At 49.2% G+C, this 15,222-nt stretch overlaps 1 protein-coding gene across 1 annotated transcript in view; it reads right to left on the bottom strand.

Annotated features, from left to right (window-relative positions):
- The window catches only part of LOC135919492 (uncharacterized), a 66,562-nt gene that overhangs the window by 31,018 nt on the left and 20,322 nt on the right, over positions 1-15,222 (bottom strand). The window contains exon 5 of the mRNA XM_070536003.1: positions 2,784-2,987. Within this exon, the coding sequence (XP_070392104.1) occupies positions 2,784-2,987 (204 nt within the window). The remainder of the gene's footprint in view (positions 1-2,783; positions 2,988-15,222) is intronic.

Below are 15,222 nucleotides of genomic sequence, written 5' to 3'. Positions count from 1 at the left end.
TGTCTGTGTAGTTCATTGCATCAAGGCCGTCGCACTGCTAGCACTGTCTGTGTTAGAATTTCTATAGAACGCCCATCTGCTAGCCAAAGCGCAGTCGATGAATTAAATGCCAGCGGAGACGTGTTGTGAAGAAAATTAATTTACGTAAGTGCAGCGGCGCAGTCCCAGAAGCACGCAGTAGCACGACATGTAGTCGCAAATAGACACGATGATGATCATGAGGATAGCACCGATTTCGTGGAAAAACTCATAATACTGTATGGCGTCATTAGCAATAATTTATTGAACTGCACTTGGATAATGCATACAAAAAGAAAAGAGGAAAACGGGGTGTTGCACGTCAGCAGGTACCAAAAAACTAAATGGAGCAATTAATGTTGCAAATGACTGAAGACGACCGTGAATCAGTGATAATCGAAGGTTGATTCTGTGCAAGAAATGTTGCGCTTCGTGAAACGGCGACGCAGCTACCAGCGCACGCACCAAATTGCACCTATTCTTACTTGCAGGCAAGACTTAACGACTAATTGCAAGGAGATTTCCCTTCGGCTGATTTGATTATTAATGAACAGTAGATGAAGCAATATTGGCGAAGCTGCATGGCTGGTAATTGTCTAGTTTTGTTGTTAACAGCATGCGACACTGAAGCAGAAGACGTACGTCTGTATCCGGTACTTATTGGGTATGACGTCCATCTCAAAACCATAGCCTCCGAGACTTTCAGCCTGTCGCATACGCGCCACCCGATCTTCGAAGCCATGCCGAGGACCCACGCTTGTTCTCGAGCGTTCTGTGCTCCGCGGGCCCCTTCAGGAAAACGTTAATGGCGGCGTCTTGTAAATATTTTAGCATTAAAAGAAAGCGTGTTTATTTTGCGAGCTTTCCGCAACGCAATCACTCTTATGCCAGACGTAGAGCTTCCCATGGAGGCAGTTATATATCTGAAATGAAACGTGTCTTGAGCGGTCCAAAAGTTTTGTTGCGGGTTTCCTTCGACAGAAGTATTCTCAACTGCAAGGTATAGCGGCGCGAGAACGTGCACGCTGTGGTGCCACTGCCCCTGCCTGACCGAACTTCTTTAAAGTAAAACATACAAAAAAACACCGGTGAACCCGTTGTTTTGTGAGTTTGTGAAACGTATAGCTATAGTAACATGTAACACCGGCGAACTCGTGGGTTTGACTTCGCCGTCTCTTGTGCCGTGCGCGTGTGTGCGTCCCTGTATCACCTGCGTAATGTAATCCAATATTATGCACACGGGGACTCTCATTTTAAAGCGAAGCTTTCTTTGCCTACCTCTGCCGCGTTCGGAGTGGCTGCTGGGTCGGTCAACCTCTCGGCGCTTACTTTTGTTGACATGTACGAATGGGACACATGCAACCAAATGAAAGTACCCACGAACGAGCTAATGTGACCCCTCTTACAGTGAGCTGCAACGTAGTGCAAATAAGTGCACTGCTTCTGTATGCAAAAAAAAAAATATACATATAACCTGAACACGGCATGTCGGCTCAGAGGTATTTCTAAAGAACACCGACTTGTTAATGGTTAGTGGATTATATTGTCCAGGTTCCTTAAGTTACTTTATTTTTATTTTTCTGTTATTTAGCCATTCGCTATGTGCCTGCATGTGCTCCCGTTCATGGCTAACTCTGTAGAACAGGATTGTCCCACTGTGACACAAGAGGACAGTGAATCCGTAAAACGCTGCATGATACCTTCCATGCATTTTTTTTTCTATACGCAGTCCTGTATACATCGCTATTCCCTCGACAAGTATCTTGCGTCGCCGTCGCACAGGATGTCGCTGCGTAGACGTCTCGCACTGCCACGTGCATCCGCCTGATTTAGAGTTTACATTTCGACATGTCTTGCGAGCCATTTAGCGCGTCAACAGACAAAAGTGCGTGGCAGTGAAGTTGCGACCTTTGAGGCGGATAAACACACACATTGCACGAGATTACACGTTGCGTATAGCACGAAAGTAAGAAACATCATACGCATCGTCATTAGTTGTAAAACATTTAATTAACGCCTTCATTAACGCCTTCAATTAACGCCTACTACTTAACACTGGTTATACTACAAACTGTCTCGTTCATCAAATCCATAACCGTATTGAATTGTTTCATCTGGTTGTATGTAACTGTTTGTAACAAATTGATTTATATTTTGTTTTTTCTGTACATTCAGTGTATTTATTCTAGACATTTGTAATTTGATAGCATTTCAGATATTTCATTTTTCTAAGAAAGTGTTCTGTATTTATTTTTTGGTGACTGTAAAAACTGCCTTTCTGTATTACCTTAGCATTTCCTTTACTTAGTGCTTTAGTTTGTTAGTGTTAGTTTGATTTATTTTACGGTAGTGCTGTTACCGCTCCGAAATTTTTCCATGGGGCTATGGCCTAGTCAAGCTGTTCTAAAAAACAGCTTTTTGTCACAGTCCTTCTTTCTGTATCATTGACAGAATGAAAATAAAGATTGATTGATTGATTGATTGATTGGATTGATTGATTGATTATAGCTTCGCTTCACATAGGTTCCAACATGTGTGTCGGACTGCATATTTTTTTTAACGCAAATACAGGGTCGCACATTGGCTTGTGAGATGGCTGGATGAAATTATTACGTGAGAAATAAATATGCTTTTTTTCAAATTTAGCAGGAATTTGTCGACTTAGGGCGCGACAGAGGATGTCTCCCAATTATTTCGGACCGTCGAACAACGTGGCTCGCAAGCGGTGCGCATGAATCCGGTCTTTTTGGCTGTTTCTCGCTCACCTGAAGTTACTGAAGAGCGCGCTCATACAGCGCGCCAGGCCGACGTCGTCCACCAGCATCTTGTCGTCAGGCTGTAGACGATGCGGACTCAAGTGCTCGTTCAGATACGAGAGCCACATGTCGGCGCTGATGTGCGGCACGAAGTGCGAGACCAAGGACAGCGGAATCGCCATCACAAACAAGCCGGCTCCGCGCGCCTGGCCCCTGCATACAAGTATACACGCGAACCCGTGGCACGTAATTTCCAACAGCTCGTTCGAGTCGCTTACCCTATAAAAACCAAAACTCGTGGCTGAGTGGTAGCGTCTCCATCTCACACTCCGGAGACCCTGGTTCGATTCCCACCCAACCCGTCTTCGAAGTTGCTTTTTATTTATGAAGTGCCTGCCGTGATTTATCGTTCACGGCCAACGCCGCGGACGCCGACACCGACGACACCGGCTTTTCTGCGACACGAGCTCCTTAACGCTAACGCGTTAAAACACCCGGAGCCAGTGCCTATGGCGTAGGTTTGGAACTGCGTATCGGCTATTGCGCGCACCCCGCAGACTTTTCTCGATAGATGGCGCGATAGCACTCGTGAGGTAACAAACTGTATTCGCGGACAACTTTCTGTGGCTATGAACGGAAAGCTACGAAGGCAAAGCGCGCACAATTGAGAGTGCTTCTGAAAAATAGTCCCGCGTTTTCGTCCACGTTAGCTTAAGCTGGGGAAGAGAAAACGCGCACACTTTATTAGCAACATTTAAAGAAGAGAAAACACACCTCGTAATGTAAAGGTTTACTTCTTTTGCGGCTTTTCCCTTCCGCGTCTGGGTAAACGCGAAACCGTCGCACGTGGAAGCTGAGCCTATATATATGTAGCGTCTGTTCTGAGCAACCAAAAAGCACTGTCAAACGCCGGTGGACTACTTGGCGCTGTAACACATCTGCAGAAACTGCGCCCCCGTAGCAATTCCTGCATAGCCATAGAAAGTTAAATTACGGGGTTTCACGTGCCAAAAGCACTTTCTGATTACGAGGCACGCCGTAGCGGAGGACTCCGGAAATTTTGACCACCTGGGGTTCCTTAACGCGCGCCTAAATCTAAGTACACGGGTGTTTTCACATTTCGCCCCCATCGAAATGCGGCCGCCGTGGCCGTGATTCGATCTAGCCACTGTTAGATATGGCGCCGTTTCCTGAGGCTACTTCGAGTTCCCCAAACCACTACGAATCGCAGCACAGCTAATTGAGGAATGCAGAAGCAGGGGTGCCACATTCCTGAGGCAGGACACTTGCAAACAAGTTCGTACGCCGCCGGGATTAGAAGGGGCCCGCGGACAAAAGAGCCCAATCGTCACCCCTCTTCGCCTTTGAAGAAGGCATTTGCCACCACTGCGGAGCCGTACCACCGGGAGCAGGTGGGCCCTCGTACAATGGAGCATGAGCGTCCTCCCCTTCTCCACCTTAGAAGAAGTGCATTGCAAGTCAGCGAGGCAAGACCGCAGAGAGCCGCCGGGTGTGACACCGCGACACGGGCGCCAACGATTGGCCGAAAATGGCGTCATCTGAGCGGACTCTCCCATTGGTCAAACATGACGCGACTTCCAGTGCTCGAAGGGTTTATAAGAAGCATTCCAGAGAGACCAGAGCATTCCCTGATTCACCTCTCTCGAACTTCTTGCCGGGGGACGCAGCGTCCGAGTTGCTGCCGGCCCGTAATGACTGTACGACTGTTAAATGTCTCTCACCTCCCTGTATATGATGTAAAATAAATACTCCCAAGTTTGGTTTTCATCCCGAAGCCCGTCCCTCAACCCCTACATCTGGTTGGCAGCGGTGAGATCGCCTCCGAATGCATCAGCTGGTGGCAGCGCTACGGATAAACCTTCGTCGAGAGAGATCCTAAGGAACCGGGAAGAGCGAAGAAGAGAGAGCCTTCGTCGAAAGAGGTCCGAAGAAACTGGGAGTAGCGAAGAAGGAGCGAGCCTTCGACCCAGGGAGTCCGGAGGAACCGGGAACAGCGGACAAGTGAACCGGATGGCAGGGTGCTGCAACCGTAAGTGAGCGCGTGGTTTTTTTCCTTTTGATTCGCCAGACTCAAATGTTGTGTGTTCAATTTTGATAGTTCTGGGAATCGGGAGTTTGATGCATTGTGTGTTTGCACAAATTAATTAAGGAAAACAGTTTTGACCACCTGTCGGGGCAGCTGCCATGGATCTTAGAAGGTTGACGAGGTTAGACTTGTTGTTGGTGTGCGACGATTTGGGAGTTGAGGCGGACGAACGGATGAAAACACCAGCTATCATAAAGGCGATTAACGATAGTGGCAATGATGATGAAAGCATTAAGCTTGCTTGGGAGGTGATACAGGAGCCACGGCAGCGTGAGCGTCGTGTACGTTTGCGAGAGCGTCGTGAACTTAGGAGTGAGCATAAGCGTGAAGAACGCGAGAATGAACGGAAGCATGAGCTTCAAGAACTTACTCTTAGGTGTCAGCGTCACGAACGTGAGAATGAACGCGAACGTGAGTATCAGGAACGTAAGCTTGAGCGTGAGCAAAAATATGAGAGAGAAAAGGCAGCACTGATCAAAGAGATACAGTATTGTGATCAGTTATTGGCACAGAGACAACGGCTGTCTGAGAATTCTGTAGGTAGTACAGAGCGAAAGAATGAGGAAGTGTCTAGCAGATTTTCGCCAAAAGACGACGAGAAGAGTAGTGCCTGTGAGATTGGCTGCAGATTCATAGGAAAAGGGAAAATGCTAGCTGCTAACGATGCCTTAGTGGCAACAGAGGCCGTTAAAGGCCGCAGTGAGAGCGACGAGGTGCTGTGCCAACAGATGACTGTAGAGACAGCTAGGCCAGCTGCGAACAAATTGGCACAGTTACCGCGCGTGTGCGTCGCTGGTAATGTTAGCGAGGTTGCTAGCGAAGAAAAGGGTACTGCTGACCCGACAGACGCGAGCACCCACGTAGAGCCAGATCTGCGTGCAGAAGTGAAGTGCGAACTGGACGATGCAGTTGAGAGTAGTTCTCGGGGTGGCGAGCTCCGTAGCTCACGAGAGAACAACTGCATTGTTCAGGGATCGGTGCGGCTCTTCGCCAGTCAAGATAACCTAGATAGGGATGGTTCAGTTTTTAATCATTCGGACTGTGCGCGTGAGACAGCGATCGATACCGACGGGCTGTGTGCCGATGCACAGCGTGAGCTGGGCAATGTAGTAGAGGGCAGTTCGCAAGAGTGCGAGTTGTCTAACTCGAGTAAAGCCTGCTGCATTGTTCTAGAGTCGGTTGAGCTGTCCGCCAGTCGAGGCAGAGAGAGTGTTGATTTAAGTGACAATCACTCAGACTGTGCGGGTAAGAGACCGATCCGGGCCGACGAAATGTGTACCGGCCAGCACGAGGCACGAGAAGGCGACATGAAGGCGAGTGCAAACAGGAAGCGCCGTAAAAAGGAGCGCGGTAAAGACCGAAAGACGGTAACTAATGTAGCGCCGCCAAAGACGGCGAGAAACCCAAAAGGGCAGGGCGCGAGGAAAAAGTTGCGGTCGTCAAGGACGATGTTGACGCATCCAGAACGTTCGAGCCACCGGTCAAAGGGGGACCGCGAAGCATGTTCTGCACGGACGCAGACAAAGGGCACGATGCAGTTAAACTCCTCGTCGTTCCGTAGTTCTTTTCACAGCTCAGCGTGCAGTTCGAAGAAACGCAAGGTGGCAAGACGAGACCAGGTGGGGAGCAGCGACGCGGTCGATCAAGTTTGTGAGGAAAGCGGGGCGCCAGGGCGCAAATTGGCAGGAGACCGTAACGTCTTGGGGGAGCTGATAGTGAATCAGCCCTTTTGTTGTTTCTCGGCAGCCAGAGTAGCTTTGAAACCGCGCCCACCTCGAGTCCGACTGAAAGTATGAGTCAGTCGAAAACGTTTGGAAAGGGAGGCCAAGAGCCCTTCCGTAGAAATGAAGCGTGTTATTTTGTTTTATTTTTCAGCATCGGAAAGTTTTCGCGATTTGAGACTAGGATTTCTTTCAAGGTGTAAGGTTTGAGCTTTGTTTATGTTTTGGTTTGAGAAAGCTCCGAGATTTGAAAGATGCGTTTCAAGTAAACCTGTAGTCTCGCGTGTGTTACTTAATGAGTATATAGGCTTTCTTTGTGTGTGTGTGAGTAACCTGAAGGTCAAGGTTATCGTTGAGAGGCCTATCGTAACGCGCGTGTGTTTTAGTTAACCTTCTTTTTTTTATAAGCGTTTTTTTCATTTTCTAAGGTTAACCGCATAGTTTTCAGTGAGTGCATGAGTTGCACTGAGAGGCGTTCTTAGTTCGATTAGCGCATGTCCTGTGTGGACGGAAGGAAGCAGATTTATGACTGGGTTGCTCGTGTGTGTTGGGGGCAGCCGTATTCTGACTTCTCTGATAAGTATGCGTGGAACGAGTTATTAAAAGACGCATTATTTTAAGGGTTCTGCGGAGTGTGTAAGTCCCGCAAGTTTAATTGTTCGTTAAGGTCACGTGTCCTGTAGGACTTTCAGGGAAGAAACGTGAGTAAGCATAAATGAAAAGTTTGCCTACAACGCAAGTACGCGTTTTGTTTAGTGACCACAAGGCTAGTGCGTTTGTGATTACGTACTTGTGAGGTTGACCAGATTGTTCAGTGGCACCATTACGTGAGATAAGTACGCCACCGCGATAGATTGGAAACATGCTGTTCGTGTAGTTAGGCCACTTAAGTTATGTTCGGCTGTTTTCATTTGTTGTTTGCATCCTCAACGACCCTTTTGTTTTGCAACAACAATAGTACTCTGGTCTTGTCGGCAATCGAGGAGAAATGGATAGCTGTTTGGAAGGGTGGTTGGAACTGTTTGGTCAAAATTGGGGGAAATAAAAGTTCAGGGTTCATTTTAACTCAGTAATAGCCTGGCGAGTCAGGGGTGAAGAGCCTGCGCTTACACGTGGTGCAGCGCTGTGTTGTTTTGTTTGTTTGACGTCTTTTCTCCAGGGCCAGGGATACCGAAGTTCGTCAAACGAGGCTCGACCCCAGTACCCTGCAGCTTCTATCAGCGTTCCTCATGGCCAGCGAATTGAGTTCACCGGCCATTCAGAACAACCGGGGCGAGGACGAGCTGTTAGATATGGCGCCGCTTCCTGAGGCTACATCGAGTTCCCCAAACCACTTCGAATCGCAGCACAGCTAACTGAGGATTTCAGAAGCAGGGGCAAGCAGGACACTTGCAAAGAAGTTCGTACGCCGCCGGGATTAGAAGGGGCCCGCGGACAATAGAGCCCAATCGTCACCCCTCTTCGCCTTTGAAGAAGGCATTTGCCACCACTGCGGAGCCGTACCACCGGGAGCAGGTGGGCCCTCGTACAATGGAGCATGAGCGCCCTCCCCTTCTCCACCTTAGAAGAAGTGCATTGCAAGTCAGCGAGGCAAGACCGCAGAGAGCCGCCGGGTGTGACACCGCGACACGGGCGCCAACGATTGGCCGAAAATGGCGTCATCTGAGCGGACTCTCCCATTGGTCAAACATGACGCGACTTCCAGTGCTCGAAGGGTTTATAAAAAGCATTCCAGAGAGGCCAGAGCATTGCCTGATTCCCTGATTCACCTCTCTCGAACTTCTTGCCGCGGGCCGCAGCGTCCGAGTTGCTGCCGGCCCGTAATGACTGTACGACTGTTAAATATCTCTCACCTCCCTGTATATAATGTAAAATAAATACTCCCAAGTTTGGTTTTCATCCCGAAGTCCGTCCCTCAACCCCTACACCACCTTGTGCTCAGATGCGTAACACGCCACAGAAAGTTGTCCGTGACTACAGCCGCAGTAGAACGCTGCTCAGAATTTTGCCCGCTCACGCCTTTGAAGGGCCATGTTTTTACGCTGCATGAATGGAGTCTAGCTCAGTGGTAAATGATGTTTATTCAATTAAAATGATTGCTTGCACACATATATGTCTAAAAAGTATTTGAGTGTAGGTTGATGACTCACTAACTGGGAAGATGGTCAAGGTTCATTTCGAATAGCAATGCACCTTCCTGAAAATTTTGGAAAGACAAAAAGAAAAAAAACTATAGGGTCACCTAAGCAATATTTATGATGTTGCTCCCTCCAAATGTACACACTGTTAATACTTATGCTACACAAATAAAAGTTCGGTTGGTTATGTCTCCTTATTCATTTACTTCAAATTGGCGTTATATTAACTTGTACCTCTCTAATTAGTCGAATGGAATAATATTATTATTATATTTCTTACTAGCATGTCTGAAGCTGATTTGTATGAGTACTGCTAACCCTAATACCATGTTTGCTTTTTTAAAATTTTCGTACGATAATTGTTGCAATTGTTGTTTATATCTTTACTTATACGCTGTACGAGAGGTCCCATTACAGTCTTTAACCTCAGGACTTCCTCCTGCATAATATTTCCTTATATTGTACCTTCTCTAATAATAATAAGACCTCATTCAAATGCGAGAGCATTACTTGTCGCGAAGTGTGTCGCTGAGTTTGGTGCAGCTGCGTTATGTTCCTAGTGCAATGTTTCTGCTTATGGGGTCGAAACAACGCAAGACGACAAAGCGGCCACATTGCGTCCTCTCAGCTGAGTTTTGTTTGCCGAGTTCTCGTTAAATTAGCGTTTCGTGCGCATTTCTTTGAGTGTTCTTTCTCGATGACACCATTTTCGGAACGATAACACCACTTTGCCGAGGGACTTTTTCCGAGCGGCAGCATGGTGTGGACACGTCATTCCTTCATCAGGTTCGTAAGCGAACTTCACCTCACACTCTAGGGGGATGCTGTAGTCGTTGGCCGACGGGCTTCGCTGCTCGTTGTGCCTCCTTCAACCGGTTTTCTTCTTCTAGCAGGGCAGCGTCCATATGGACCAGTGCACAGTATAGCGTGGTGCAGTGTGATGTGGTGGGGTGTGCCGTTGCGAACATGCATCGCACCCATTTTAAAAATGTGGCTCGTATCATTTACAACTGATCTGCTTTGCCAGTAGCCACTTTATGCTTACATCTACTCTCGATTACGGGAGAGCCAGCAATTCTTTTCTCTTTTTGGGTAGATGAAGATGTAATTTATGTGCCATTTTTATGTCACGGCTTGCTGTTGAACACGGGGTCGATCAATGAGCCAAATAATGCTCTCGCATTAACAAAACAGGCAAGAAAATTGCAACTCAGACCTTCAAAAACCGTTAGGAAGTATTGAAAAATTGCTACAGTGCCTTCGCGCTTAAGTACAAAATGCTACAGTACTTCGAGCATAAGTACGAAATGGTATCAACGCACACGCCGAGGACAACAGTCAGCTTTGGTACTTCGTTCTTAAGTACGAAGTTGTGTAGCCGTTTTGCTTAGCCACAGGGCGGTAGCACTGCCTGTGTGCTGAAATGAAAGCATCCTGTTAAAGCACGAACTGGTACGAGCGCATAGGCCAATAGCAGCACTTATTAAGGCGAAAGCCTTAGACGGCTCACGGGACGAAAAATCCGACGTCTGGCGTTACGCCATCCGGAGTTACGGCACCAAAATTCATAGGGAGTCGCACTCTCCAGCTTTCGTAGGAGTCTAAACCCCTACCTATGGTGCTAATTAAGGCGAATTTAATTAAGATGCAGCGATGGCGTGGATGTAGAGCATCCGCTTCGCGTGCAAGAGGACCGTGGTTCAAATCCCGGTGCCGCGCAATTTTCCACCAGATAAAAAACAATCCTCGTGTTGATAAAATTGCATAAACAGGCCTGGAGTGCGGCCTGATTCCGGTGACCAGAACCGGTAACGCACTCCCTCACCAGAGCAGGATTGGCCCCCCTGGTGCAGTACTTGGCCACAACCTCCCATATGAATACAACAATCAAACCCCGGCCCTCAGTCCCCAGCAGCTGCGAAGCAACTGAACACGGCGGTGGTCAGACCTGTGACGCAGCAGAGGGTGCTAAGAATCTCTGGGTCCGGAGAGGCCGCCATTGGAATTTGAACCTGGCAACGTTTAGCTAGAACGTTATCTAGTGAGACGAGTCTAGCAGTTCTATTGGAGGAATTAGTGGGCGTTAAATGGGATATAGTAGGGCTCAGTAAGGATAGGGGGACAAATGAAGCATATACAGTGCTAAAAAGCGGGCACGTCCTGTGCTACCGGGGCTTAACGGAGAGACGACAACTACGAGTCGGATTCCTGATTAATAAGGATATAGCTGGAAATACACCAGAATTCTATAGCACTAACGAGAGGGTGGCAGGTCTTGTGAAACTTAAGAGGTACAAATTGAAGGTCGTACAGGTCTACGCCTCTACATCCAATCATGATGACCAGGTAGTCGAAAGCTTCTATGAAGACGTTGAATCGGCGATGGGTAAAGTCAAAACAAAATACACTATACTGATGGGCGACTTCAATGCCAAGGTAGGCAAGGACCAGGCTGGAGACAAGTCAGTGGGGGAATATGGCATAGGCTCTAGGAATAGCAGGTGAGAGTTATTAGTTGAGTTGGCAGAACAGAATAATATGCGGATAATGAATACTTTTTTCCGCAAGCGGGATAGCCGAAAGTGGACATGAAGGAGCCCGAATGGCGAGACTAGAAATGAAATAGACTTCATACTCTGCGCTAACCCTGGCATCATACACGATGTGGACGTGCTCGGCAAGGTGCACTGCAGTGACCATAGGATGGTAAGAACTCGAATTAGCCTAGACTTGAGGAGACAACGGAAGAAACTGGTACATAAGAAGCCAATCAATGAGTTAGTGGTAAGAGGGAAACTAGAGGAATTCCGGATCAACCTACAGAACAGATATTCGGCTTTAACTCAGGATCAGGGAGAGGACCTTAGTGTTGAAGCAATGAGCGACAGTCTTATGGGCATCATTAAGGAGTGTGCAACAGAAGTCGATGGTAACTCCGTTAGACAGGATACCAGTAAGCTATCGCAGGAGACGAAATATCTCATCAAGAAACGTCTGTGTATTAAAGCCTCTAACCCTACAGCCAGAATAGAACTGGCAGAACTTTCGAAGTTAATCAACAAGCGTAAGACAGCTGACATAAGGAAGTATAATATGGATAGAATTGAACATGCTCTCAGGAACGGAGGAAGCCTAAAAGCAGTGAAGAAGAAACTAGGAATTGGCAAGAATCAGATGTATGCGTTAAGAGACAAAGCCGGCAATATTGTTACGTAGAAAGACGCAGACGACAAGCTATGTACAAATATATTTACAAGGAAAATACGCTGCGCTTGGCCAAGAGGCAACAGCCCGCGCTAGCTTCTAAATCGTCGTCGTCGTCTTCACACTGCTGGCCTTTCGTGATCGCACATATTGTGCCGTAGCACTACCCCCGGCTGCAAAAGCGCCGTCCCGGAGCGACTAAAGATCGGACTCGGAAGCAGTGTAGTAGGCCTTGAGCCTACTGACGTGTACGACATCACTAGATGCCACAGGAGAGGACGAGCTTGAGCCCACAGGAGCAATTTCGTAAGTCACAGGCGTCACCTGGCGCAGCACGCGGTAGGGCCCTGTGTATCGCGAAAGAAGCTTCTCTGAAAGTCCGACGTGACGAGAGGGCGACCACAGGAGCACGAGCGCACCAGGTGAAAAGTGTACGTCACGATGGCGGGCGTTGTACTGACACTGCTGAGTGGTCTGTGAGGCCGTAAGTCGAGCACGGGCAAGCTGGCGTGCATGGTCGGCGAGGGCGATGGCGTCGCGCGCATACTCGCTTGGTGAGACCGCAGCAGGAGCAAGTGCCGTGTCTAGGGGGCAAGGTAGGTTCGCGACCGTACAGTAGATAAAAGGGAGAAAATCCGGCGGTGTCGTGCCGGGAAGAATTGTACGCAAATGTTACGTAAGGAAGGGCAATGTCCCAGTCGAGGTGGTCCTTGGAGACGTACTTGGCCAGCATATCGGTAAGAGTACGGTTTAACCGCTCTGTCAGGCCATTGGTTTGAGGATGGTATGAAGTAGTCAAGTAGTCAGTTTGTGTTGAATGGAGCAGGAACGCACAATGTCAGCGATAACTTTCGAGAGGAAGTTTCGACCACGGTCAGTAAGCAGCTGTCGCGGGGCGCCATGAAGCAAGATAATGTCACGCAAGAGAAAGTCCGCGACGTCAGTGGCGCAGCTGGTAGGGAGAGCCCGAGTGATAGCGTATCGGGTGGCGTAATCAGTCGCGACGGCTACCCATTTGTTCCCAGAGGATGACGTGGGAAAGGGACCGAGCAGGTCTAATCCAACACGAAAGAACGGTTCCACAGGGACCGTGATCGGCTGCAGATGACCGGCAGGTAGCACCTGAGGTGTCTTCCGACGCTGGCAGGGATCACAGGCAGCAAGATAGCGTCGAACGGAGCGAGCGAGACCAGGCCAATAGAAGCGGCGGCGGACGCGGTCGTACGTGCGGGTTACCCCAAGATGTCCTGCAGTGGGTGCGTCATGCATCTCAAAGAGCACAGTCTGTCGTAGATGTTGTGGCACGACAAGAAGAAGATCAGGGCCATCAGGGAGGAAGCTCCTTCGGTACAGAATGCCGCCCTGGAGGACATATCGGCGAACGGATGCGTCGGTAGGTGTAGAGCGCAGACGCTCGATGAGTACTCGCAGCGATAGGTCTCGGTACTGCTCATCGGCGATGTTAGCGAAGGCAGACACAGAGAAAATGCCGTCGGCGGTACTACTGTCGGCGTCGTCAGGCTCGTCTACCGGGTAGCGAGACAGGCAGTCAGCGTCCTTGTGGAGTCGGCCAGATTTGTAGGTGACAGAGAACGAATATTCTTGGAGGCGTAAGGTCCAGCGACCAAGTCTTCCTGAAGGGTCTTTCAATGAGCATAACCAACAAAGCGCGTGATGGTCTGTGACAACGGAAAAGGATCGGCCATATAAGTATGGGCGGAATTTCGCAACCGCCCAAACTAGGGCCAGACACTCACGCTCAGTGATGGAATAGTTGCGCTCCGCAGGTGAGAGGAGCCTGCTGGCGTAAGCGATAACACGGTCGTGGCCACGCTGGCGTTGTGCCAGTACTGCTCCAATTCCGTGACCGCTGGCATCAGTACGGACTTCGGTAGGCGCAGAAGGATCGAAATGGGCCAGAACAGGAGGCGTTGTGAGAATGTCGATTAGATGAGAGAATGCAGAGGCCTCGTTATCGCCCCACTGGAAAGGAGCGTCTTTTTTCAAAAGGTGGGTTAGTGGTCGTGCTATGGCGGCGAAATTCCGCACGAAACGGCGGAAGTACGAACAAAGGCCGATGAAGCTGCGCACATCCTTGACACACTTCGGAACAGGGAAGTGCGTAACAGCATGGATCTTGCCTGGGTCCGGTTGCACTCCGTTCGCGTCAACGAGATGTCCAAGGACGGTAATCTGGCGACGGCCGAATTGGCACTTCGATGCGTTGAGTTGCAGACCGGCTCGCCGAAAAACGTCTAGGACTGCTGAGAGGCGCTCGAGGAGCGTAGCGAACGTTGGGGAGAATACGATAACGTCGTCCAAGTAGCACAAGCACGTGGACCATTTGAAACCGTGAAGAAGGGAGTCCATCATGCGTTCAAAAGTGGCAGGAGCGTTACATAGGCCGAACGGCATCACCTTGAATTGATAAAGACCGTCGGGTGTTACAAAGGCAGTCTTCTCGCGGTCGAGATCGTCTACGGCAATCTGCCAATAGCCGGAGCGAAGGTCAATAGAGGAGAAATAGCGAGCACCGTGGAGGCAGTCAAGGGCGTCATCAATCCGAGGTAGGGGATACACGTCCTTTTTGGTAACCCTGTTAAGGTGCCGATAATCCACGCAAAAGCGCCATGAGCCATCCTTCTTTTTTACCAGCACAACCGGTGACGCCCAAGGACTACATGACGGTTCAATAATGTTCTTGGCAAGCATTTGGCGAACTTCTGCGTGAATAACTTGACGCTCAGCTGGTGACACTCGATACGGGCGGCGATGAATGGGAGGGGCATCGCCGGTATTAATGCGATGTTTGACAGCTGTAGTTTGGGCTAAAGGACGATCATTAAAGTCAAAAATATCGTGGTAGGAAAACAGAACGCGGTAGAGGTCACGAGCGTGCTCGGAGGGCAAGTCGGAGGCAATCATTTTCCGTAAGTCAGCGATGGTACAATTTGTCGACTGCGATGGGAGAGGAGGATTGGATGAAGTGTCGTCTACTGCAATGGATGCTACTGAGTGATCCTCGAATGAACAAAGCTGGGCCAAAGACATCCCACGTGGCAGCACTTGTGTCGCCAAGCCAAAGTTGACCACTGGCAGGCAGACGCAATTCGCCGTAATAGATAAAACCGTATGGGGTACTGTGATCCCGTGTGTAAGGAGGACGTCTGGCATAGGAGCCGCGATGTAGTGACCGTCGGGGACTGGTGGGGATGACACTAGGTCAACGTAGGTCAGTGCCGAAGGTGGCAAGCGAACGAAGTCGGCGGAACTGAGGC

Source organism: Dermacentor albipictus, chromosome 3 (assembly GCF_038994185.2).
Source record: "Dermacentor albipictus isolate Rhodes 1998 colony chromosome 3, USDA_Dalb.pri_finalv2, whole genome shotgun sequence".
In the NCBI taxonomy this organism is placed as follows: domain Eukaryota; kingdom Metazoa; phylum Arthropoda; class Arachnida; order Ixodida; family Ixodidae; genus Dermacentor; species Dermacentor albipictus.
The sequence above is the reverse complement of the archived record's forward strand: the minus strand, read 5'-3'. Positions and strand labels throughout refer to the sequence as shown.